At 57.1% G+C, this 25,650-nt stretch overlaps 1 protein-coding gene across 2 annotated transcripts in view; it reads left to right on the top strand.

Annotated features, from left to right (window-relative positions):
* Nucleotides 1–25,557, top strand: part of HSF1 (heat shock transcription factor 1) — a 44,278-nt gene extending 18,721 nt beyond the window's left edge. The window contains exons 4-15 of one of the 2 annotated variants that reach the window (XM_040334352.1): nt 1,512–1,648; nt 3,719–3,843; nt 5,027–5,102; nt 7,239–7,300; nt 11,759–11,855; nt 13,313–13,443; nt 13,530–13,760; nt 14,580–14,675; nt 15,855–15,960; nt 18,381–18,446; nt 22,028–22,088; nt 24,933–25,557. In XM_040334352.1, coding sequence (XP_040190286.1) covers nt 1,512–1,648; nt 3,719–3,843; nt 5,027–5,102; nt 7,239–7,300; nt 11,759–11,855; nt 13,313–13,443; nt 13,530–13,760; nt 14,580–14,675; nt 15,855–15,960; nt 18,381–18,446; nt 22,028–22,088; nt 24,933–25,090 — 1,346 coding nt within the window. In that variant the 3' untranslated portion in view covers nt 25,091–25,557. The remainder of the gene's footprint in view (nt 1–1,511; nt 1,649–3,718; nt 3,844–5,026; nt 5,103–7,238; nt 7,301–11,758; nt 11,856–13,312; nt 13,444–13,529; nt 13,761–14,579; nt 14,676–15,854; nt 15,961–18,380; nt 18,447–22,027; nt 22,089–24,932) is intronic. The other variant, XM_040334353.1, reaches the window with a different exon arrangement.
* Nucleotides 25,558–25,650: the final 93 nt, after the last annotated feature.

The following is a 25,650-nucleotide window of genomic DNA, read 5'->3' as shown; positions in this document are numbered from 1 at the left end:
TCCCTCCCCCCATCACCCTGACCTCTCCATCCCTCCCCCCATCACCCTGACCTCTCCGTCCCTCCCCCATCACCCTGACCTCTCCGTCCCTCCCCCCATCACCCTGACCTCTCCGTCCTCCCCCATCACCCTGACCTCTCCGTCCTCCCCCATCACCCTGACCTCTCCGTCCTCCCCCATCACCCTGACCTCTCCGTCCCTCCCCCCATCACCCTGACCTCTCCGTCCCTCCCCCATCACCCTGACCTCTCCGTCCCTCCCCCCATCACCCTGACCTCTCCGTCCCTCCCCCATCACCCTGACCTCTCCGTCCTCCCCCATCACCCTGACCTCTCCGTCCTCCCCCCATCACCCTGACCTCTCCGTCCCTCCCCCCATCACCCTGACCTCTCCGTCCCTCCCCCCATCACCCTGACCTCTCCGTCCCTCCCCCCATCACCCTGACCTCTCCGTCCCTCCCCCCATCACCCTGACCTCTCCGTCCCTCCCCCATCACCCTGACCTCTCCGTCCCTCCCCCATCACCCTGACCTCTCCGTCCTCCCCCATCACCCTGACCTCTCCGTCCTCCCCCCATCACCCTGACCTCTCCGTCCCTCCCCCCATCACCCTGACCTCTCCGTCCCTCCCCCCATCACCCTGACCTCTCCGTCCTCCCCCCCCATCACCCTGACCTCTCCGTCCTCCCCCCCCATCACCCTGACCTCTCCGTCCCTCCCCCCATCACCCTGACCTCTCCGTCCCTCCCCCCATCACCCTGACCTCTCCGTCCTCCCCCCCCATCACCCTGACCTCTCCGTCCTCCCTCCCCCTCATCACCCTGACCTCTCCGTCCTCCCTCCCCCTCATCACCCTGACCTCTCCGTCCTCCCTCCCTCCCCCCCATCACCCTGACCTCTCCGTCCTCCCTCCCTCCCCCCCATCACCCTGACCTCTCCGTCCTCCCTCCCTCCCCCCCATCACCCTGACCTCTCCGTCCTCCCCCCATCACCCTGACCTCTCCGTCCTCCCCCCCCATCACCCTGACCTCTCCGTCCTCCCCCCCATCACCCTGACCTCTCCGTCCTCCCCCCCCATCACCCTGACCTCTCCGTCCTCCCTCCCCCTCATCACCCTGACCTCTCCGTCCTCCCTCCCCCTCATCACCCTGACCTCTCCGTCCTCCCTCCCCCTCATCACCCTGACCTCTCCGTCCTCCCCTCCTCCCCCTCATCACCCTGACCTCTCCGTCCTCCCTCCCCCTCATCACCCTGACCTCTCCGTCCTCCCCTCCTCCCCCTCATCACCCTGACCTCTCCGTCCTCCCTCCCTCCCCCCCATCATCCTGACCTCTCCGTCCCCCATCCCCCCCATCATCCTGACCTCTCCGTCCCCCATCCCCCCCCATCATCCTGACCTCTCTGTTCTAAGACAAGCACCCCCCTCTGCCCCTGTCACCTTGACCGTTCCATTTCCCCCCCCGCCTTTGCTTCCCATCACCCTGACCACCTCCATTCTCCCCTTCCCCCCCAGATGGTTTCCGGAAGGTGGTCCACATAGAACAAGGTGGCCTCCTAAAACCAGAGAAGGATGACACGGAGTTCCAGCATCCATACTTCATCCGCGGCCACGAGCACCTACTGGAGAACATCAAGAGGAAGGTCAATAATGTGAGTGAGGAGCTCCGTACCACCGGACACTGAGAGATCCCTGGGGACCCCCCCAGCCCAGACTGATACCATGAGATCCCTGGGGAACCCCCCAGCCCAGACTGATACCATGAGATCCCTGGGGAACCCCCCCAGACTGACGCCATGAGAGATCCCTGGGGACCCCCCCCCCCAGACTGACGCCATGAGAGATCCCTGGGGACCCCCCCCCCCCAGACTGACGCCATGAGAGATCCCTGGGGGCCCCCCCCCCCCAGACTGACGCCATGAGAGATCCCTGGGCGACCCCCCCCCCCCAGACTGACGCCATGAGAGATCCCTGGGGACCCCCCCCCCAGACTGACGCCATGAGAGATCCCTGGGGACCCCCCCAGACTGACGCCATGAGAGATCCCTGGGGACCCCCCCAGACTGACGCCATGAGAGATCCCTGGGGACCCCCCCAGACTGACGCCATGAGAGATCCCTGGGGACTCCCCCCCCAGACTGACGCCATGAGAGATCCCTGGGGACTTCCCCCCCCAGACTGACGCCATGAGAGATCCCTGGGGACTTCCCCCCCCAGACTGACGCCATGAGAGATCCCTGGGGACTTCCCCCCCAGACTGACGCCATGAGAGATCCCTGGGGACTCCCCCCCCCAGACTGACGCCATGAGAGATCCCTGGGGACTCCCCCCCCAGACTGACGCCATGAGAGATCCCTGGGGACCCCCCCCCCCCCAGACTGACGCCATGTGAGATCCCTGGACCCTCCCGACTGATACCATGAGATCCCTGGGGACCCCCCCCTCAGCCCAGACTGATACCATGAGATCCCTGGGGACCCCCCCCCAGACTGACGCCATGAGAGATCCCTGGGGACTCCCCCCCCCCCCCCAGACTGACGCCATGAGAGATCCCTGGGGACCCCCCCAGACTGACGCCATGAGAGATCCCTGGGGACCCCCCCAGACTGACGCCATGAGAGATCCCTGGGGACCCCCCCAGACTGACGCCATGAGAGATCCCTGGGGCCCCCCCCAGACTGACGCAATGAGAGATCCCGGGACCCCCCCCAGACTGACGCCATGAGAGATCCCTGGGGACCCCCCCCCAGACTGACGCCATGAGAGATCCCTGGGGACCCCCCCCCAGACTGACGCCATGAGAGATCCCTGGGGACCCCCCCCAGACTGACACCATGAGAGATCCCTGGGGACCCCCCCCCCCCAGACTGACGCCATGAGAGATCCCTGGGGACCCCCCCCAGACTGACGCCATGAGAGATCCCTGGGGACCCCCCCCAGACTGACGCCATGAGAGATCCCTGGGGACCCCCCCCCAGACTGACACCATGAGAGATCCCTGGGGACCCCCCCCCCAGACTGACTCCATGAGAGGTCCCTGGGGACTCCCCCCAGACTGACGCCATGAGAGATCCCTGGGGACTCCCCCCAGACTGACGCCATGAGAGATCCCTGGGGACTCCCCCCAGACTGACGCCATGAGAGATCCCTGGGGACCCCCCCCCAGACTGACGCCATGAGAGATCCCTGGGGACCCCCCCAGACTGACACCATGAGAGATCCCTGGGGACCCCCCCCAGACTGACGCCATGAGATCCCTGTGGACTCCCCCCAGACTGACGCCATGAGATCCCTGTGGACTCCCCCCAGACTGACGCCATGAGAGATCCCTGGGGACTCCCCCCAGACTGACGCCATGAGAGATCCCTGGGGACCCCCCCCCAGACTGACGCCATGAGAGATCCCTGGGGACCCCCCCCCCCAGACTGACACCATGAGAGATCCCTGGGGACCCCCCCCCCAGACTGACGCCATGAGATCCCTGTGGACCCCCCCCCAGACTGACGCCATGAGAGATCCCTGTGGACCCCCCCCCAGACTGACGCCATGAGAGATCACTGTGGACCCCCCCCCAGACTGACGCCATGAGAGATCCCTGGGGACTTCCCCCCCAGACTGACGCCATGAGAGATCCCTGGGGACCCCCCCCCCCCAGACTGACGCCATGAGAGATCCCTGTGGACCCATCCAGACTAACACTGACCTTCTTCTCTCCCTTTCAGCTGTCGGGAGGGAAGACGGAGGAGGTGAAGGTTCGCCAGGACAATGTTGGCAAACTCCTGACTGACGTACAGCTCATGAAAGGCAAACAGGAGAACATGGACTGCAGGCTGGTGGCCATGAAACAGTGAGTGGGGACCACATCCTGTCATTTCAGGGTGCTGTGTGTAGACCATACCCATGGTGGACTCCATAGATCCATGGTCTCCTGGACTGGTGATCAGTAAGGCAGTTCCAGATTCTCCCGCGCTGCTCCCCATTCTCCCACGCTGCTCCCCATTCTCCCGCGCTGCTCCCCGCTCTGCTCCCCATTCTCCCGCGCTGCTCCCCGTTCTCCCGCGCTGCTCCCCATTCTCCCGCGCTGTGCCCCGCGCTGCTCCCCGTTCTCCCGCGCTGCTCCCCGTTCTCCCGCGCTGCTCCCCGTTCTCCCGCGCTGCTCCCCGTTCTCCCGCGCTGCTCCCCATTCTCCCGCGCTGCACCCCGTTCTCCCGCGCTCTGCGCCCCATTCTCCCGCGCGCTGCTCCCACTCATCCCATAGTTGCATAGTATGTGATTATAGGTCAGTATTACATTGTTTATCCTTGTATGTTGTGGTTATTCAGGTGATTATCTAATCTAATATTGATGTTCCTCCCCCGCTGAGACCACCGCCTGTGGAAGGGAATTCCACATCCTTACTGCTCTTGCAGTAAAGAACCCTCTACATAGTTTAAGGTTAAACCTCTTTTCTTCTAATTTTAATGAGTGGCCACGTCTTATTACAATTTTTTTCCCCTCTTGTGGGGTCACCAGTACAGTATTTGTAAATTTTAATCCTCTCCCCTCTCATCGTCTCTTCTCCAGACAGAATAAGTTCAGAGCTCACAACCTTTCCTCATCACTAATATCCTCCATTCCTTCTCCAGACACTTCATTAGCTTTGTTGTCCTTTGTACTCGCTCCATTTCCAGTACATCCTTCCTGTGGACTGGAGCCCAGAACTGGACGGCATACTCCAGGTGCGGCCGGACCAGAGTCTTGTAGACGGGAGAATTATCGGTTTATCTCGGGAGTTGATCCTTTTTTTTAATGCCAATTTTCTGTTTGCTTTGTTAGCACCAGCTTGGCATTGCATTGCTGCTCCCTATTCTCCCGCGCTGCTCCCCATTCTCCCATACTTCACTGGGACAGTGATAGGAGTTGGGGGGGGGTCTATGAGAAGTATGAGGTTCTGTATCCTTCCTACGATCTGTCTGTGGGTTCCTCTGTCGGTGTCGCCTTTCCTCTGTGTAGATCTCTCTTCTGAAGACTGCTCTCCTCTATCTGTACAGTGAGAATGAGGCGCTGTGGAGGGAGGTCGCCAGTCTGCGACAGAAACACGCCCAACAACAGAAGGTGGTCAATAAGGTAACACCTGAGGGGGGGGGGACGTGTGCCAGAACACAGGGTGTGGCATGTCTGGATTGGGGGTGTGGGATGTGTCTGGGTGGTGTGGGGTTGGGGCTGCGGGATGTTTAGTATACAGCAGAGATGGGGGTGCGGGATGTTTAGTATACAGCAGAGATGGGGGGGGGGGGTGGGATGTTTAGTATACAGCAGAGAGGGGGGGGGGGGGGGGTGTTTAGTATACAGCAGAGATGGGGGAGGGGGTGCGGGATGTTTAGTATACAGCAGAGATGGGGGAGGGGGTGCGGGATGTTTAGTATACAGCAGAGATGGGGGAGGGGGTGCGGGATGTTGAGGATACAGTAGAGATGGGGGAGGGGGTGCGGGATGTTGAGGATACAGTAGAGATGGGGGATGGAATGGGGTGGGGGAGGGGTGTGGGATGTTGGTATACAGCAGAGATGGGGGACAGGGTGGGGGGATAGGGAATTGAGGGGACGGGGTGGAATAATGGGGAGGTGGTGGATGTGTCTGGAGGGGGTAGAGTTGGGGGTGCGGGATGTTCAGTATACAGCAGAGATAGGGAATTGAGGGGACGGGGTGGAATAATTGGGGGGTGGGATGATAGGGAATTGAGGGGACGGGGTGGAATAATTGGGGGGGATAGGGAATTGAGGGGACGGGGTGGAATAATTGGGGGGTGGGATGATGGGGAATTCAGGGGACGGGGTGGAATAATTGGGGGGTGGGATGATAGGGAATTGAGGGGACAGGGTGGAATAATTGGGGGGTGGGGGGATAGGGAATTGAGGGGACGGGGTGGAATAATTGGGGGGTGGGATGATAGGGAATTGAGGGGACAGGGTGGAATAATTGGGGGGGTGGGATGATAGGGAATTGAGGGGACAGGGTGGAATAATTGGGGGGTGGGGGGATAGGGAATTGAGGGGACGGGGTGGAATAATTGGGGGGTGGGATGATAGGGAATTGAGGGGACGGGGTGGAATAATTGGGGGGTGGGATGATAGGGAATTGAGTGGACGGGTGGAATAATTGGGGGGTGGGATGATAGGGAATTGAGTGGAAGGGTGGAATAATTGGGGGGTGGGGGGATAGGGAATTGAGGGGATGGGGTGGAATAATTGGGGGGTGGGATGATAGGGAATTGAGTGGAAGGGTGGAATAATTGGGGGGTGGGATGATAGGGAATTGAGTGGACGGGTGGAATAATTGGGGGGTGGGATGATAGGGAATTGAGTGGACGGGTGGAATAATTGGGGGGTGGGATGATAGGGAATTGAGTGGACGGGTGGAATAATTGGGGGGTGGGATGATAGGGAATTGAGTGGACGGGTGGAATAATTGGGGGGTGGGGGGATAGGGAATTGAGTGGAAGGGTGGAATAATTGGGGGGTGGGATGATAGGGAATTGAGGGGACGGGGTGGAATAATGGGGAGGTGGGATGATAGGGAATTGAGGGGACGGGGTGGAATAATGGGGAGGTGGGATGATAGGGAATTGAGGGGACGGGGTGGAATAATGGGGAGGTGGGATGATAGGGAATTGAGGGGACGGGTGGAATAATTGGGGGGTGGGGGGATAGGGAATTGAGTGGAAGGGTGGAATAATTGGGGGGTGGGATGATAGGGAATTGAGGGGACGGGGTGGAATAATGGGGAGGTGGGATGATAGGGAATTGAGGGGACGGGGTGGAATAATGGGGAGGTGGGATGATAGGGAATTGAGGGGACGGGGTGGAATAATTGGGGGGTGGGGGGATAGGGAATTGAGTGGAAGGGTGGAATAATTGGGGGGTGGGATGATAGGGAATTGAGGGGACGGGGTGGAATAATGGGGAGGTGGGATGATAGGGAATTGAGGGGACGGGGTGGAATAATGGGGAGGTGGGATGATAGGGAATTGAGGGGACGGGGTGGAATAATGGGGAGGTGGGATGATAGGGAATTGAGGGGACGGGGTGGAATAATTGGGGGGTGGGATGATAGGGAATTGAGTGGACGGGTGGAATAATTGGGGGGTGGGGGGATAGGGAATTGAGGGGACGGGGTGGAATAATGGGGAGGTGGGGGGATGGGACATGTCGGCGGATTCATAGGACTCTATGGATCAGACGTTTCTCCATTGTCTCTCTCCAGCTCATCCAGTTCCTCATCTCTCTGGTCCAATCCAACCGGATCCTCGGAGTGAAGCGGAAAATGTAAGTGTGTACTGCGCTCTGCTTCTGTGTGCGCCATCATTAGTGTGATGGGCCTGTAGGGAGTCTTGGAGGACCTCTAGGGGGATATGTCCTAGTATATGACCGCACAGGAGGGTCCCCGGGACATGAATGTGAGATCCCCAACGCCTATTTATTATTGTGTGATATCCATCTCGCCCCGCCCCCGAATGTGTCGTCCACCAAACAGCCTGGTGAAGGGCCCCTTGGGGCCCGGCTCTGGGTTGGTGTGGATTATATCAGTTTGACTCGTCTGAGATCGGTCAGAACCTGAAATGACCTTCTCCTCCGCTTCAGGCCGGTTCTGACTTGTAATGGGGGCCGTTCTATATACAATATCTACAGATGGAAGCCCCACCCCCTCTCGTGTTTACAGCCCCCCTGAATTAGGCTCTACCACTGATCCCCACAATGGATTGGGCTCTACCACTGATCCTGCTGGTGATCCCCACAATGGATTGGGCTCTACCACTGATCCTGCTGGTGATCCCCACAATGGATTGGGCTCTACCACTGATCCTGCCGGTGATCCCCACAATGGATTGGGCTCTACCACTGATCCTGCTGGTGATCCCCACAATGGATTGGGCTCTACCACTGATCCTGCTGGTGATCCCCACAATGGATTGGGCTCTACCACTGATCTTGCTGGTGATCCCCACAATGGATTGGGCTCTACCACTGATCCTGCTGGTGATCCCCACAATGGATTGGGCTCTACCACTGATCTTGCTGGTGATCCCCACAATGATTGGGCTCTACCACTGATCCTGCTGGTGATCCCCACAATGGATTGGGCTCTACCACTGATCCTGCTGGTGATCCCCACAATGGATTGGGCTCTACCACTGATCATGCTGGTGATCCCCACAATGAATTGGGCTCTACCACTGATCCTGCTGGTGATCCCCACAATGGATTGGGCTCTACCACTGATCCTGCTGGTGATCCCCACAATGGATTGGGCTCTACCACTGATCCTGCTGGTGATCCCCACAATGGATTGGGCTCTACCACTGATCCTGCTGGTGATCCCCACAATGGATTGGGCTCTACCACTGATCCTGCTGGTGATCCCCACAATGGATTGGGCTCTACCACCCACAGATTATCAGATTTCCATTACTGAACCAATAACAGATTATTAAACCTCAGGCCCAGAGAGAATGAATCGGGACCGGTGCCAGTGGGCCTGTGCCATTGTAGAAATTCACAGCAGATTAGGCTGCAGAGGTTGTGCAATTATGTGGGGATACCCAGCAGGTTGGGTTGTAGAGGCCAATCCATTGTGGGGATACCCAGCAGGTTGGGTTGTAGAGCCCAATCCATTGTGGGGATACCCAGCAGGTTGGGTTGTAGAGGCCAATTCATTGTGGGGATACCCAGCAGGTTGGGTTGTAGAGCCCAATCCATTGTGGGGGTGTCTTGCTGGTTGGGTTGTAGAGCCCAATCCATTGTAGGGATACCCAGCAGGTTGGGTTGTAGAGCCCAATACATTGTGTGGGGATACCCAGCAGGTTGGGTTGTAGAGCCCAATATATTGTGGGGATACCCAGCAGGTTGGGTTGTAGAGCCCAATCCATTGTGGGGATACCCAGCAGGTTGGGTTGTAGAGCCCAATACATTGTGTGGGGATACCCAGCAGGTTGGGTTGTAGAGCCCAATCCATTGTGGGGATACCCAGCAGGTTGGGTTGTAGAGCCCAATCCATTGTGGGGATACCCAGCTGGTTGGGTTGTAGAGCCCAATCCATTGTGGGGATTCCCAGCAGGTTGGGTTGTAGAGCACAATCCATTGTGGGGATACCCAGCAGGTTGGGTTGTAGAGCCCAATCCATTGTGGGGATACCCAGCAGGTTGGGTTGTAGAGCCCAATCCATTGTGGGGATACCCAGCAGGTTGGGTTGTAGAGCCCAATCCATTGTGGGGATACCCAGCTGGTTGGGTTGTAGAGCCCAATCCATTGTGGTGATACCCAGCAGGTTGGGTTGTAGAGGCCAATCCATTGTGGGGATACCCAGCAGGTTGGGTTGTAGAGGCCAATCCATTGTGGGGATACCCAGCAGGTTGGGTTGTAGAGCCCAATCCATTGTGGGGATACCCAGCAGGTTGGGTTGTAGAGCCCAATCCATTGTGGGGATACCCAGCAGGTTGGGTTGTAGAGGCCAATCCATTGTGGGGGTGTCTTGCTGGTTGGGTTGTAGAGCCCAATCCATTGTGGTGATACCCAGCAGGTTGGGTTGTAGAGCACAATCCATTGTGGGGATACCCAGCAGGTTGGGTTGTAGAGCCCAATCCATTGTGGGGATACCCAGCAGGTTGGGTTGTAGAGCCCAATCCATTGTGGGGATACCCAGCAGGTTGGGTTGTAGAGGCCAATCCATTGTGGGTGAATACATAGTAGTTAGGTTGTAGAGACCATGTCATTCTAATTACAGTGCCTTGAAAAAGTATTCATACCCCTTGAAATTCCCCACATTTTGAATAAAGTGAAATGATGAGCGCAAAAATTGATGAATAGTAAATAATAAACAATAATGAATATACATAAGATCCCCAATCAAGGGGAAAGAGCCAATGAGTGAATAAATTGTGTCCTCAATAAAATTATCACTCAAATCACTGTGGCAGTGATAACAAACAATAGAGCAGTGTCCTGTGCTTGTAAATAAAAGGAAAAATAAATGTCCCAAAGTAATCCACAATGAACTTGTGCATCCAAATAGAAGCGATCAAACATATGTGTCATATGTGTCCCAAAGTGATCGACAATATACTTGTGCATCAAAATAGAGATGTTAAAACACGATCCCACCGGCAGCTGAGCTCACGGAGCGCTTACCTTTCCAATGTGTTAAATCAGCGTGTGGAAACTCGGATGGAGACTTTCAAAACTTCCCTCTACTCAGATGAGTTAATACGATCCTCTGTGATGTTGCTTGGAGAACGTCAGCCCTCACTGTGGGTGGTCCGGGGCTACACCAAAATGGAGGCTCCGTATACGGAGCATGCACAGGCAATCAACGAGGTGTATAAAAGGAGGAAAAGAAAGAGGGGGCACCAAATGGTGAAATACTTCTTGGCAAACAGAAATGTATTGGTCCAAATAGTAAAATGCTCAACAGGAGCTTTAAAATCAAACGTAAAAACGGCAAGTATCGAATGTCCCCGTCCGCACATTCGAGGAGATTCGATACTTGCCGTTTTTACGTTTGATTTTAAAGCTCCTGTTGAGCATTTTACTATTTGGACCAATACATTTCTGTTTGCCAAGAAGTATTTCACCATTTGGTGCCCCCTCTTTCTTTTCCTCCTTTTATACACCTCGTTGATTGCCTGTGCATGCTCCGTATACGGAGCCTCCATTTTGGTGTAGCCCCGGACCACCCACAGTGAGGGCTGACGTTCTCCAAGCAACATCACAGAGGATCGTATTAACTCATCTGAGTAGAGGGAAGTTTTGAAAGTCTCCATCCGAGTTTCCACACGCTGATTTAACACATTGGAAAGGTAAGCGCTCCGTGAGCTCAGCTGCCGGTGGGATCGTGTTTTAACATCTCTATTTTGATGCACAAGTATATTGTCGATCACTTTGGGACACATATGACACATATGTTTGATCGCTTCTATTTGGATGCACAAGTTCATTGTGGATTACTTTGGGACATTTATTTTTCCTTTTATTTACAAGCACAGGACACTGCTCTATTGTTTGTTATCACTGCCACAGTGATTTGAGTGATAATTTTATTGAGGACACAATTTATTCACTCATTGGCTCTTTCCCCTTGATTGGGGATCTTATGTATATTCATTATTGTTTATTATTTACTATTCATCAATTTTTGCGCTCATCATTTCACTTTATTCAAATTATTCTTTGTCGTTAGTACATTTTAGATTTGAGCTGCATTTATTAATTTATTCACATTATTGTTTTATTATTTTTTCCTCACGGTGAGAGTATTGACCAGCGCTTTAGTTTTCCCCTTTATTCCCCACATTTTGTTACAACCAAAAACTTTAATGTATTTTATTGGGATTTTATGTGAGAGACACAAAGTATCACATAATTGTGAAGTGGAAGGAAAATGATACAAATATGTGAAAAGTTTGTATGGCGCCCCCTTTACTCTGATACCCCTAACTAAAATCTAGTGGCACCAATTGCCTTCAGAAGTCCTCTAAATAGAGTCCACCTGTGTGTCATGTAATCTCAGTATAAATACAGCTGTTCTGTGAAGCCTGCAGAGGTTTGTTGGAGAACCTTAGTGAACAAACCTCATCATGAAGGCCTAGGAACACACCAGACAGGTCAGAGATAAAGTTGTGGAGAAGTATAAAGCAGGGTTAGGTAATAAAAACAATCTCCCATGCCGATCCCCAGATGTCGGCCATGTTGGTCTCCTATATAATAACCTGACTGTGTTTCCTCCCGCAGACCTCTCATGCTGAATGACACTAGCTCCGCCCATTCTCTACCGAAGTACAGCCGCCAGTACTCCCTGGAGCATGTCAACGGGAGCGCCACCTACCCCGTGAGTGTGGGCAGAGGGGGTGGACATACCTGGTTGGGGTCCATGGGGAAATATACGATCCCTGAGGATTAGATCCTCATTTGATATCAGTGCAATGGGGGTGGGAGGGGGAACCAATGAGTGGGAACTTCTGTGGTTACTGAAATGGGGGAGGGAAGGGGGTAGATCCTAAGTGATGTCACTGGGTCTCCAGCAGGGGAGGGCCCAAGTCAGAGGTAGATTTCCGTCGTCGTCCGTCCCCCCCCCACAGCAGGGGGTGGTATAAGGGGAGGGGCTGTAGATCAGAGCTTGGTTTGTGTCTCCCCTCCAGCAGGGGGGTTGTATTAGGGGAGGGGCTGTAGATGGGGGGGGGGTTGATATCTGCGTCTCCCCTCCAGCAGGGGGGTTGTGTTAGGGGAGGGGCTGCGGGGGGGGGGGATTGATATCTGCGTCTCTCCTCCAGCAGGGGGGTTGTGTTAGGGGAGGGGCTGTAGATGGGGGGGTTTGATATCTGCGTCTCCCCTCCGGCAGGGAGGTTGTATTAGGGGAGGGGCTGTAGATGGGGGAGGGAGTTGATATTTGTGTCTCCCCTCCAGCAGGGGGGTTGTATTAGGGGAGGGGCTGTAGATGGGGGAGTTGATATTTGTGTCTCCAGCATAGGGCGGTATTAGGGGAGGGGCTGTAGATGGGGGAGTTGATATTTGTGTCTCCCCTCCAGCATAGGGCGGTATTAGGGGAGGGGCTGTAGATGGGGGGGGGGGTTTGATATCTGCGTCTCCCCTCCAGCATAGGGCGGTATTAGGGGAGGGGCTGTAGATGGGGGTTGATATCTGCGTCTCCCCTCCAGCATAGGGCGGTATTAGGGGAGGGGCTGTAGATTGGGGGAGTTGATATTTGTGTCTCCCCTCCAGCATAGGGCGGTATTAGGGGAGGGGCTGTAGATGGGGGGGGGGGGTTGATATCTGCGTCTCCCCTCCAGCATAGGGCGGTATTAGGGGAGGGGCTGTAGATGGGGGTTGATATCTGCGTCTCCCCTCCAGCATAGGGCGGTATTAGGGGAGGAGCTGTAGATGGAGGAGTTGATATTTGTGTCTCCCCTCCAGCATAGGGCGGTATTAGGGGAGGGGCTGTAGATGGGGGGATTTGATATCTGCGTCTCCCCTCCAGCATAGGGCGGTATAAGGGGCGGAGCTGTAGATGGGGGAGTTGATATTTGTGTCTCCCCTCCAGCATAGGGCGGTATTAGGGGAGGGGCTGTAGATTGGGGGAGTTGATATTTGTGTCTCCTCTCCAGCATAGGGCGGTATAAGGGGCGGAGCTGTAGATGGGGGAGTTGATATTTGTGTCTCCCCTCCAGCATAGGGCGGTATTAGGGGAGGGGCTGTAGATGGGGGGATTTGATATCTGCGTCTCCCCTCCAGCATAGGGCGGTATTAGGGGCGGAGCTGTAGGCTGATTTCTCTGTATCCCCCGCGCAGGGCTCTTTCTCTGGATACACGGACTCGGCTCTTTACTCTCCGGAACCCCTAGAAGGACCCATCATCTCCGATGTGACGGAAGTTTCCCAGTCCAGCCCCTCGGTGTCCCCGTGCCCCAGCCTGGAGGACAGGTGAGTCTCTGATTGGATGAAGGGGCGGGGTCCTGTACTGTACATTGGACAGACTCTGATGTCATGTCTCCTCCTCCTCCTCGCAGTCCTGTGATCCTCATCAAGGAAGAGCCGTCCTCCCCCAGCAGCCCCGCCCTCAGTGAGCGCAGCCCCGCCCTCAGTGAGCACAGCCCGGTGTCACAGGAGGAGAACGTTCTGTCACCTTCCACCTTCATCAACTCCATTCTCCAGGAGAACGAATCCAGCGAAGGGACCGCCAAAGAGGGAGGAGCTGCCCCGCCTCCACAGCCCTGCCTAAGTGTGGCCCGGCTGGACAAGTGAGTGAGACTGACCGCACACTGCTACGGTGTAAGTGTGCAACCATAGATTGGAGGATCATACTGACCGCACACTGCTACGGTGTAAGTGTGCAATCATAGATTGGAGGATCATACTGACTGCACACTGCTGTGGCGGCCCGTTGGGTGGGTGGATGGGGCCCTACTGAGGGCTGCTGTTGGGTGGGTGGATGGGGCCTCGCTGAGGGCTGCTGTTGGGTGGGTGGATGGGGCCTCGCTGAGGGCTGCTGTTGGGTGGGTGGATGGGGCCCTACTGAGGGCTGCTGTTGGGTGGGTGGATGGGGCCCCGCTGGGGGTTGGTGTTGGGTGGGTGGTCGAGGCCCGGCGGGGGTTGGGTGGGTGAACGGGGCCCAGCGGGGGGTTGGTGTTGGGTGGGTGGTCGAGGCCCGGCGGGGGTTGGGTGGGTGAACGGGGCCCAGCGGGGGGTTGGTGTTGGGTGGGTGGTCGAGGCCCGGCGGGGGTTGGGTGGGTGAACGGGGCCCAGCGGGGGGTTGGTGTTGGGTGGGTGGTCGAGGCCCGGCGGGGGTTGGGTGGGTGAACAGGGCCCAGCGGGGGGTTGGTGTTGGGTGGGTGGTCGAGGCCCGGCGGGGGTTGGGTGGGTGAACGGGGCCCAGCGGGGGGCTGTTGAATGGATGGGTCTCCACTGGGGGTTGGTGTTGGGTGGGTGGACGGGGCCCCGCTGTGACATCATCCAGTGCTGTTCCTCTCTCTCTGTGCTGTGTAGTGGGGGGGACACGGGGCCCCTCTGCTGTTCCTCTCTCTGTGCTCTCCCCATACTCTTATGTTTGTCTCTTTCAGCATCACTTGCAGTCGGCAGATGTCAGAAGTGTCCCGTCTATTACCCAGCGCCACCTGCTGCTCATCCTCCTCACTGCAGAGCAGAAGCGAGCCTGGGTTAGATCTGTTTTTTTTCTGGGCTCTTAGGGGTCCCTTTTATTCTGTCCAATACACACCGGATCGCTGCCAAACTCTCCACCCTCTCCTGTGTCTGGGGTCACCAATTCACTACAACTGTTCCCTGTATCCTCCCTGTATTATACTCTTCATTATTTCTTCACTATCCTCCCTTCTCTCCTCTCCCCTTTTTTTTCTTCTTCTCTCATATTCCTCTCTTCCTTCTCTCTCTCTCTCTCTCTCTCTCTCTCTCTCTCTCTCTCTCTCTCTCTCTCTCTCTCTCTCTCTCTCTCTCTCTCTCTCTCTCTCTCTCTCTCTCTCTCTCTCTCTCTCTCTCGTTGTAGACTCTCTCTCTCTCTCTCTCTCTCTCTCTCTCTCTCTCTCTCTCGTTGTAGACTCTCTCTCTCTCTCTCTCTCTCTCTCTCTCTCTCTCTCTCTCTCTCTCTCGTTGTAGAATCTCTCTCTCTCTCTCTCTCTCTCTCTCTCTCGTTGTAGACTCTCTCTCTCTCTCTCTCTCTCTCTCTCTCTCTCTCTCTCTCTCTCTCTCTCTCTCTCTCTCTCTCTCTCTCCTAGACTCTCTCTCTCTCTCTCCTAGACTCTCTCTCTCTCTCTCCTAGACTCTCTCTCTCTCTCTCTCTCTCTCTCTCTCTCTCTCTCTCTCTCTCTCTCTCTCTCTCTCTCTCCTAGACTCTCTCTCTCTCTCTCTCTCTCTCTCTCTCTCCCCTAGACTCTCTCTCTCTCTCTCTCCCCTAGACTCTCTCTCTCTCTCTCTCCCCTAGACTCTCTCCCATATATAGAGGCACATATTGGGGGGATGGGTCGGTGGGCTGCCAGGGAAGATTGCCGTATGAAATGGCCAATTCTTCAGTCACATAAAACTCGGCCATAGAAAGCGGTGCATTCTGGGTAATGAGAAGGTTCTGGGTAAATACCGATCACATGATATGGGGAGCGATTGATCGATTATGTTGGTCATGCTCAGATACTTGCAGCCCTCAGACCACGCCTCTTTTTTTCCTGTATTCTAATCTCACAAGCCCTCCTCACCCCTCTTTAGCCCCTCCTCCTGGTCCCGCCCCTCCTCCTGGTCCCGCCCCTCCTCCTGGTCCCGCCCCCCATGTCCTCTCCTATGTTATTTTCAGCTTTTCATGTTCTGATCGCCTTTCTCCTCCTCCTCAGGAACGACCTGAATGACCACGTGGACGTCATTGACTCGGGTCTGGACAGTCTGCAGAGCATCTTCAACACCCACAACTTCAGTGTGGACTCCGGAGCCCTCCTGGACGTGAGTACCCCCCCCCCATAGCAGTGCGTGTCCCCTCCTATAGTAGTGTCTCCCCCTATACCAGCATGTGTTGCCCCCCCCCCCCATAGAAGCGCGTGTCCCCTCCTATAGTAGTGTCTCCCCCTATACCAGCATGTGTTCCCGCCCCCCCCATAGCAGCACGTGTCCCCTCCTATAGTAGTGTCTCCCCCTATACCAGCATGTGTTCCCGCCCCCCCCATAGCAGCGCGTGTCCCCTCCTATAGTAGTGTCTCCCCCTATACCAGCATGTGTTCCCGCCCCCCCCATAGCAGCGCGTGTCCCCTCCTATAGTAGTGTCTCCCCCTATACCAGCATGTGTTCCCGCCCCCCCCATAGCAGCACGTGTCCCCTCCTATAGTAGTGTCTCCCCCTATACCAGCATGTGTTCCCGCCCCCCCCATAGCAGTGCGTGTCCCCTCCTATAGTAGTGTCTCCCCCTATACCAGCATGTGTTCCCGCCCCCCCCATAGCAGCACGTGTCCCCTCCTATAGTAGTGTCTCCCCCTATACCAGCATGTGTTCCCGCCCCCCCCCATAGCAGTGCGTGTCCCCTCCTATAGTAGTGTCTCCCCCTATACCAGCATGTGTTCCCGCCCCCCCCATAGCAGTGCGTGTCCCCTCCTATAGTAGTGTCTCCCCCTATACCAGCATGTGTTGCACCCCTATAGCAAGGTTTGTGTCCCCGCAGGGCCCTCTTTCCGAGCCGCAGCCGGTGCACCACCATGAAGTGTTTACAAACACTGTGCCTGGCTGGTGCGGTGTAGTAGTGTAAGGCTACGAGGCGTGTACTGACCACCATTACCCTTCTTCCCGCACGCTACGAGGTGTGTACTGACCACCACTACCCTTCTTCCCGCACGCTACGAGGTGTGTACTGACCACCATTACCCTTCTTCCCGCACGCTACGAGGTGTGTACTGACCACCATTACCCTTCTTCCCGCACGCTACGAGGTGTGTACTGACCACCACTACCCTTCTTCCCGCACGCTACGAGGTGTGTACTGACCACCATTACCCTTCTTCCCGAAGCCTAAGAGGTGTGTACTGACCACCACTACCCTTCTTCCCGCACGCTACGAGGTGTGTACTGACCACCACTACCCTTCTTCCCGCACCCTACGAGGTGTGTACTGACCACCACTACCCTTCTTCCCGCACGCTACGAGGTGTGTACTGACCACCACTACCCTTCTTCCCGCATGCTATGAGGTGTGTACTGACCACCACTACCCTTCTTCCCGAAGCCTAAGAGGTGTGTACTGACCACCACTACCCTTCTTCCCGCACCCTACGAGGTGTGTACTGACCACCACTACCCTTCTTCCCGCACCCTACGAGGTGTGTACTGACCACCCCTACCCTTCTTCCCGCACCCTACGAGGTGTGTACTGACCCCCACTACCCTTCTTCCCGCACCCTACGAGGTGTGTACTGACCACCACTACCCTTCTTCCCGCATGCTATGAGGTGTGTACTGACCACCACTACCCTTCTTCCCGAAGCCTAAGAGGTGTGTACTGACCACCACTACCCTTCTTCCCGCACCCTACGAGGTGTGTACTGACCACCACTACCCTTCTTCCCGCACCCTACGAGGTGTGTACTGACCACCACTACCCTTCTTCCCGCACGCTATGAGGTGTGTACTGACCACCACTACCCTTCTTCCCGCACGCTACGAGGTGTGTACTGACCACCACTACCCTTCTTCCCAAAGCCTAAGAGGTGTGTACTGACCACCACTACCCTTCTTCCCGAAGCCTAAGAGGTGTGTACTGACCACCACTACCCTTCTTCCCGCACCCTACGAGGTGTGTACTGACCACCATTACCCTTCTTCCCGCACGCTACGAGGTGTGTACTGACCACCATTACCCTTCTTCCCGCACCCTACGAGGTGTGTACTGACCACCCCTACCCTTCTTCCCGCACGCTACGCGGTGTGTACTGACCACCACTACCCTTCTTCCCGCACGCTACGAGGTGTGTACTGACCACCACTACCCTTCTTCCCGCACGCTACGAGGTGTGTACTGACCACCCCTACCCTTCTTCCCGCACCCTACGAGGTGTGTACTGACCACCATTACCCTTCTTCCCGCACCCTACGAGGTGTGTACTGACCACCACTACCCTTCTTCCCGCACGCTACGAGGTGTGTACTGACCACCACTACCCTTCTTCCCAAAGCCTAAGAGGTGTGTACTGACCACCACTACCCTTCTTCCCAAAGCCTAAGAGGTGTGTACTGACCACCACTACCCTTCTTCCCAAAGCCTAAGAGGTGTGTACTGACCACCACTACCCTTCTTCCCAAAGCCTAAGAGGTGTGCACTGACCCTTCCCCAATCCCTGGACTAAGGGGTGTGTCTCACGAGTCTCCTCCTTCTCTTGCAGCTCTTCAGTCCGGCTCTGAGTGGGCTGGAACTTCCGCTTACCGACCTGGACTCCAGCCTGGCCAGTGTGAGTATAGGGGAGGAGGAGCCAATAACCCAGATATACCCCCCCCCTCACTGTTCCATGAGTCCCATTTCTGTGTTCCTAAAGTGACTCCATCCTGAAAGTGAAAGTGTCACCGCAGATTGTTCCTGCAAAGAAGAATCTCCTGAATCCAACCTTTGTGGGGGTGTCAGGTTTCGTGTCATCCCCCCCCCCCCCCCCATGTTGTGTAACCTGTAATTGGGTGCTCCGGGAAGAGGCGGGTTCAGGAGACTTTTTGGGGGACAATCTCTGTTTTGCCCACTGACAAAGAAACGATCGGCCTCTATAATTTTATTGGTCGGTTTATTAGAACAGTGAGAGAATCGCAACAAAAATATCCAGAAAAACGCATTTCATAAAAGTTATAAATTGATTTGCATTTTAATGAGTGGAATAAGTATGTGAACCCCCCAATCAATCAGCAAGATTTCTGTCTCCCAGGTGTCTTCAATACAAGTAACAAGCTGAGATTAGGAGAACTCTCTCTTAAAGGGAGTGCTCCTATTCTCAGCTTGTTACCTGTATAAAAGACACCTGTCCACAGAATCATTCAATCAGATTCCAATCTCTCCACCAAGACCGAAGATCTGTCCAAGGATGTCGGGGAGAAGATTGGAGATCTACACAAGGCTGGAATGGGCTACAAGACCCTCGCCAAGCATCTTGGTGGGAGGAGACAACAGCTGGTGGGAGGAGACAACAGCTGGTGGGAGGAGACAACAGCTGGTGGGATTATTCACTAATGGAGGAAACACAAAATAACGGTCACTCTCCTCAGTCCGGGGCTCCATACAAGATCTCCCCTCCTGGAGAATCAATGATCATGAGAACGGCGAGGAATCCGCCCAGAACTACACGGGAGAATCTTCTCACTGATCTCCGCTGGGACCATCGTCACCAAGTAAACAATCGGTGACACACTACACCGGGAGGGACTGGAATCCTGCAGCCCCCGCAAGGTCCCCCTGCTCAGGAAATCACATGACAGCCCCCCGTCTGATGTCTGATAATCAACATCTGAATGATTCAGAGGAGAACTGGGGGGAGGGGTTGTGGTCAGAGGAGACCAAAATCCAGATCTTTGGCATCAACTCAACTCTCCGTGTTTGGAGGAGGAGGAAGGCTGCCTATGACCCCCAAGAACACCATTCCCCCCACCGTCATCCATGGAGAACACCATCCCCCCACCGTCATCTGTGGAGAACACCATCCCCCCACCGTCATCTGTGGAGAACACCATCCCCCCACCGTCATCTGTGGAGAACACCATCCCCCACCGTCATCCGTGGAGAACACCATCCCCCCACCGTCATCTGTGGAGAACACCATCCCCCCACCGTCATCCATGGAGAACACCATCCCCCCACCGTCATCTGTGGAGAACACCATCCCCCCACCGTCATCTGTGGAGAACACCATCCCCCCACCGTCATCCGTGGAGAACACCATCCCCCACCATCATACATGGAGAACACCATCCCCCACCGTCATCCGTGGAGAACACCATCCCCCCACCGTCATCCGTGGAGAACACCATCCCCCACCATCATACATGGAGAACACCATCCCCCACCGTCATCCGTGGAGAACACCATCCCCCCACCGTCATCCGTGGAGAACACCATCCCCCCACCGTCATCTGTGGAGAACACCATCCCCCCACCGTCATCCGTGGCGAACACCATCCCCCCACCGTCATCCGTGGAGAACACCATCCCCCCACCGTCATCCGTGGAGAACACCATCCCCCCCACCGTCGTCCGTAGAGAACACCATCCCCCCCCCCACCGTCATCTGTGGAGAACACCATCCCCCCACCGTCATCCGTGGAGAACACCATCCCCCCCCCCCCCACCGTCGTCCGTAGAGAACACCATCCCCCCCACCGTCGTCCGTAGAGAACACCATCCCCCCCCACCGTCGTCCGCGGAGAACACCATCCCCCCCACCGTCGTCCGTAGAGAACACCATCCCCCCCACCGTCGTCCGCGGAGAACACCACCCCCCCCCACCGTCATCCGTGGAGAACACCATCCCCCCCCCCACCGTCGTCAGTGGAGAACACCACCCCCCCCCCACCGTCGTCAGTGGAGAACACCATCCCCCCCCACCGTCGTCAGTGGAGAACACCATCCCCCCCCCCACCGTCGTCAGTGGAGAACACCATCCCCCCCCCCACCGTCATCCGTGGAGAACACCATCCCCCCCCCCACCGTCATCCGTGGAGAACACCATCCCCCCCACCGTCGTCCGCGGAGAACACCACCCCCCCCCCACCGTCATCCGTGGAGAACACCATCCCCCCCCCCACCGTCGTCAGTGGAGAACACCATCCCCCCCCCACCGTCGTCAGTGGAGAACACCATCCCCCCCCACCGTCGTCAGTGGAGAACACCACCCCCCCCCCCCACCGTCGTCAGTGGAGAACACCATCCCCCCCCCCCACCGTCATCCGTGGAGAACACCCCCCCCCCCCCCACCGTCATCCGTGGAGAACACCATCCCCCCCACCGTCATCCGTGGAGAACACCCCCCCCCCCCCACCGTCATCCGTGGAGAACACCGTCATCCGTGGAGAACACCATCTCCCCCCCCCCCCATTGTCGTCCGTGGAGAACACCGTCCCCCCCCCCCCCATTGTCGTCCGTGGAGAACACCATCCCCCCCACCGTCATCCGTGGAGAACACCATCCCCCCCCCCCCACCGTCATCCGTGGAGAACATCCCCCCCCCCCCACCGTCATCCGTGGAGAACACCATTCCCCCCCAAGGCAAAAGGAGGGGCTCAAGAAGAAGCACATGAAGATCCTGGAGTGGCCCAGCCAGTCTCCAGACCTTAATCCCATAGAAAATTCGAGTTACCAAACATCAGCCTAGAAACCTTAATGACTTGGAGAGGATCTGCAAAGAGGAGAAAATCCCTCCTGAGATGTGTGAGAACCTGGAGGCCAACTCCAAGAAACGTCTGACCTCTGTGACCCCCAACAAGGGATTCTCCACCAATCGCCAAGTCACGTTCTGTGAGGGGTTCACATACTTATTTCACTCATTAAAAGGCAAATCAATTTATAACTTTTATGAAATGTGTTTTTCTGGATATTTTTATTCTCTCCCTGTTATAATAATCCGACCAATAAAATTACAGAGACCGATCGTTTTTGTCACAATTGGCAGCCAATCAAATACCATTTTTCCCTCGCTGTATGTAAGTGGCCGCGTTGCTGTGACGTGGAGCCGTGCTATCACCCATCTCCCGTGTGATTGGCTCATTGTTTTCCCAGAACCCCTCCCCCGTCCCTAGATAGTGATGCTGCAATGACCCTCCTCTGTCTGCGGTGCGGTGCATCCACTGGGACTGGTCATGTGATTGTATCGGACACGCCCCCTCACTCTGTGCAATAAAGTGTCCGGGAGAAGACTGGGTGGAGTCTCTGTGTATGGGTGGAGCCTCAGGCAGTATGGACAGTCTCGGTGTCCCCATGGTGTCCCCATGGGCGGCGGCATGTGGACAGTGACATTGCTGGTTGGATGACGGATGGTAATTTGTACTTCTGGTGTTGCAGATCCAGGATCTCCTGTCTTCCCAGGATCAGCGATCGTCTGACACCGACCCAGAAGATGCCGGTATGACCTCTCTGTCTGCTGTGTGTAGAAATCGGCAGCGATTGGGGTGGAGAGATTGAATGCAGAGTGGCAGCGATTGGGGGGGGGGGGTGGAGAGGGACAGTGATGGGGTGCAGAGGGGTTGGAGAGTGGCAGCGATGGGGTGGGGGGGTGGAGAGTGGCAGCGATGGGGTGGGGGGGTGGAGAGATTGAATGCAGAGTGGCAGCAATTGGGGGGGGGGGAGGTGGAGAGGGACAGTGATGGGGTGCAGAGTGGTTGGAGAGTGGCAGCGATGGGGTGGGGGGGTGGAGAGTGGCAGCGATGGGGTGGGGGGGTGGAGAGATTGAATGCAGAGTGGCAGCGATTGGGGGGGGGGGAGGTGGAGAGGGACAGTGATGGGGTGCAGAGTGGTTGGAGAGTGGCAGCGATGGGGTGGGGGGGTGGAGAGGGACAGTGATGGGGTGCAGAGTGGTTGGAGAGTGACAGCAAATGGGGGGGGGGGGGTGGAGAGGGACAGTGATGGGGTGCAGAGTGGTTGGAGAGTGGCAGCGATGGGGTGGGGGGGGGGAGAGTGGCAGCGATGGGGTGGAGAGTGGCAGCGATGGGGTGGAGAGTGGCAGCGATGGGGGGGTGGTGGGGAGTGGCAGCAGCTTGGATGTGATGTTTGTATAATGAGCCAGAACTGGTGCGTCTTCTAGAAGGGGGGGTGGAGAGTGGCAGCGATTGGGGGGGATGGAGAGTGGCAGCGATGGGGTGGAGAGTGGCGGGGGGGGGGGAGAGGGACAGTGATGGGGTGCAGAGTGGTTGGAGAGTGGCAGCTATTGGGGGGGCGGTGGAGAGTGGAGAGTGGGGGGTGGTGGGGAGTGGCAGCAGCTTGGATGTGATGTGTGTATAATGAGCCAGAACTGGTGCGTCTTCTATAAGGGGGGTGGAGAGTGGCAGCGATGGGGTGGGGGGGTGGAGAGTGGCAGCGTTGGTGGGGGGGGGGGGGGGAGTGGCAGCAGCTTGGATGTGATGTGTGTATAATGAGCCAGAACTGGTGTGTCTTCTATAAGGGGGGGGTGGGGAGTGGCAGCGTTGGGGGGTGGAGAGTGGCAGCGATGGGGTGGAGAGTGGCAGCGTTGGGGGGGGGGGGGAGTGGCAGCAGCTTGGATGTGATGTGTGTATAATGAGCCAGAACTGGTGTGTCTTCTATAAGGGGGGGGTGGGGAGTGGCAGCGTTGGGGGGTGGAGAGTGGCAGCGATGGGGTGGAGAGTGGCAGCGTTGGGGGGGGGGGGGGGGGGGGAGTGGCAGCAGCTTGGATGTGATGTGTGTATAATGAGCCAGAACTGGTGCGTCTTCTATAAGGGGGGTGGAGAGTGGCAGCGATGGGGTGGGGGGGTGGAGAGTGGCAGCGTTGGTGGGGGGGGGGGGGGGAGTGGCAGCAGCTTGGATGTGATGTGTGTATAATGAGCCAGAACTGGTGTGTCTTCTATAAGGGGGGGGGTGGGGAGTGGCAGCGTTGGGGGGTGGAGAGTGGCAGCGATGGGGTGGAGAGTGGCAGCGTTGGGGGGGGGGGGGAGTGGCAGCAGCTTGGATGTGATGTGTGTATAATGAGCCAGAACTGGTGTGTCTTCTATAAGGGGGGGGTGGGGAGTGGCAGCGTTGGGGGGTGGAGAGTGGCAGCGATGGGGTGGAGAGTGGCAGCGTTGGGGGGGGGGGGGGGGGGAGTGGCAGCAGCTTGGATGTGATGTGTGTATAATGAGCCAGAACTGGTGTGTCTTCTATAAGGGGGGGGTGGGGAGTGGCAGCGTTGGGGGGTGGAGAGTGGCAGCGATGGGGTGGGGGGGTGGAGAGTGGCAGCGTTGGGGGGGGGGGGGGGGAGTGGCAGCAGCTTGGAGGTGATGTGTGTATAATGAGCCAGAACTGGTGTGTCTTCTATAAGGGGGGGGTGGGGAGTGGCAGCGTTGGGGGGTGGAGAGTGGCAGCGTTGGGGGGTGGAGAGTGGCAGCGATGGGGTGGGGGGGTGGAGAGTGGCAGCGTTGGGGAGGGGGAGTGGCAGCGTTGGTGGAGTGGCAGCTTTGGGCGGGGGGGAGTGGCAGCAGCTTGGATGTGATGTGTGTATAATGAGCCAGAACTGGTGCGTCTTCTATAAGGGGGGGGGGGGGGGGAGAGTGGCAGCGTTGGGGGGGTGGTGAGTGGCAGCGTTGGGGGGAGTGGCAGCTTTGGGCGGGGGGGAGTGGCAGCAGCTTGGATGTGATGTGTGTATAATGAGCCAGAACTGGTGCGTCTTCTATAAGGGGGGGGTGGAGAGTGGCAGCGTTGGGGGGGGGGGGGGGGTGGGGAGTGGCAGCGTTGGGGGGTGGGGAGTGGCAGCGTTGGGGGGTGGAGAGTGGCAGCGTTGGGGGAGTGGCAGCTTTGGGCGGGGGGAGTGGCAGCAGCTTGTATGTGATGTGTGTATAATGAGCCAGAACCGGCGCGTCTTCTATAAGGGGGGGTGGAGAGTGGCAGCGTTGGGGGGGGGGGGGGGGGGGAGAGTGGCAGCGTTGGGGGGGGGGGGGGGAGTGGCAGCGTTGGGGGGGAGTGGCAGCGTTGGGCGGGGGGGAGTGGCAGCAGCTTGGATGTGATGTGTGTGTATAATGAGCCAGAACCGCTGCGTCTTCTATAAGGGGGGGTGGAGAGTGGCAGCGTTGGGGGTGGAGAGTGGCAGCGTTGGGGGTGGAGAGTGGCAGCGTTGGGGGGTGGAGAGTGGCAGCGTTGGGGGTGGCAGAGTTGGGTGTGGGGGGGGTGGAGAGTGGAGATGTGATGTGTGTATAATGAGCCAGAACCGCTGCGTCTTCTATACGGTGAGATCTGACGGTCTGTCTCCCCTCCCCTCCCCCAGGAAAGCAGATCGTACATTACACGGGGCAGCCGGTTATCCTGATGAACTCGGCCGGCTCGGATCTTCCCATTCTTTTGGAGTTGGAGGATGAGGAGGACCCCACCCTCTCCCTCCTGTCCTGGGGCTCTCAGAACAAGTCCGGGGGGTCGGGGGTCTGAGGGACGGCGCCCCCTGCAGGATGGTATAGTGACTGCTTCTCTCTCCCGGGACAATGGATTCTGATATTGCGGCTTTCCTTCTCTGCTGTGTTGAGGCGTCGCATCGCCGCTGCCATGACCTGGTTGTGTGTGCGTGGCGCTGCCCCTGTGTGCTGGGTGTACCGCTGGAGGATCGGGGTCTATGAGGACAGAGCAGACCGGCTCCCCGAGACTCCGAGGTTACAAGGAATCCTCCTCACCCCCGCTCTCCAATCACGAAGAGGTGGCATTGCGGCTTCGCACTAAATACTGTCTGATGTCATCGTCTACCCGTCATCTGATCGTTGCCATGGTCACACATTCTGTCTACATTGCCTGATACCACTGTCACTTTATGCTATAAGACACGAGTTACACTGCACCGGGACTTGGAGGGCCCGGACCCCACTGAGCTGGGGGTATGTGACCCCTAAAGACCTAGGAGGGCCTGGCCCCCCACTGACCTGGGGGTATGGGACCCCTAAAGACCCAGGAGGGCCTGGACCCCACTAATGTGGGGGTATGTGATCCATGAAGGCCTT

The sequence above is a fragment of the Rana temporaria genome (assembly GCF_905171775.1).
Source record: "Rana temporaria chromosome 5 unlocalized genomic scaffold, aRanTem1.1 chr5z, whole genome shotgun sequence".
Classification (NCBI taxonomy): Eukaryota; Metazoa; Chordata; class Amphibia; order Anura; family Ranidae; genus Rana; species Rana temporaria.
The sequence above is the reverse complement of the archived record's forward strand: the minus strand, read 5'-3'. Positions and strand labels throughout refer to the sequence as shown.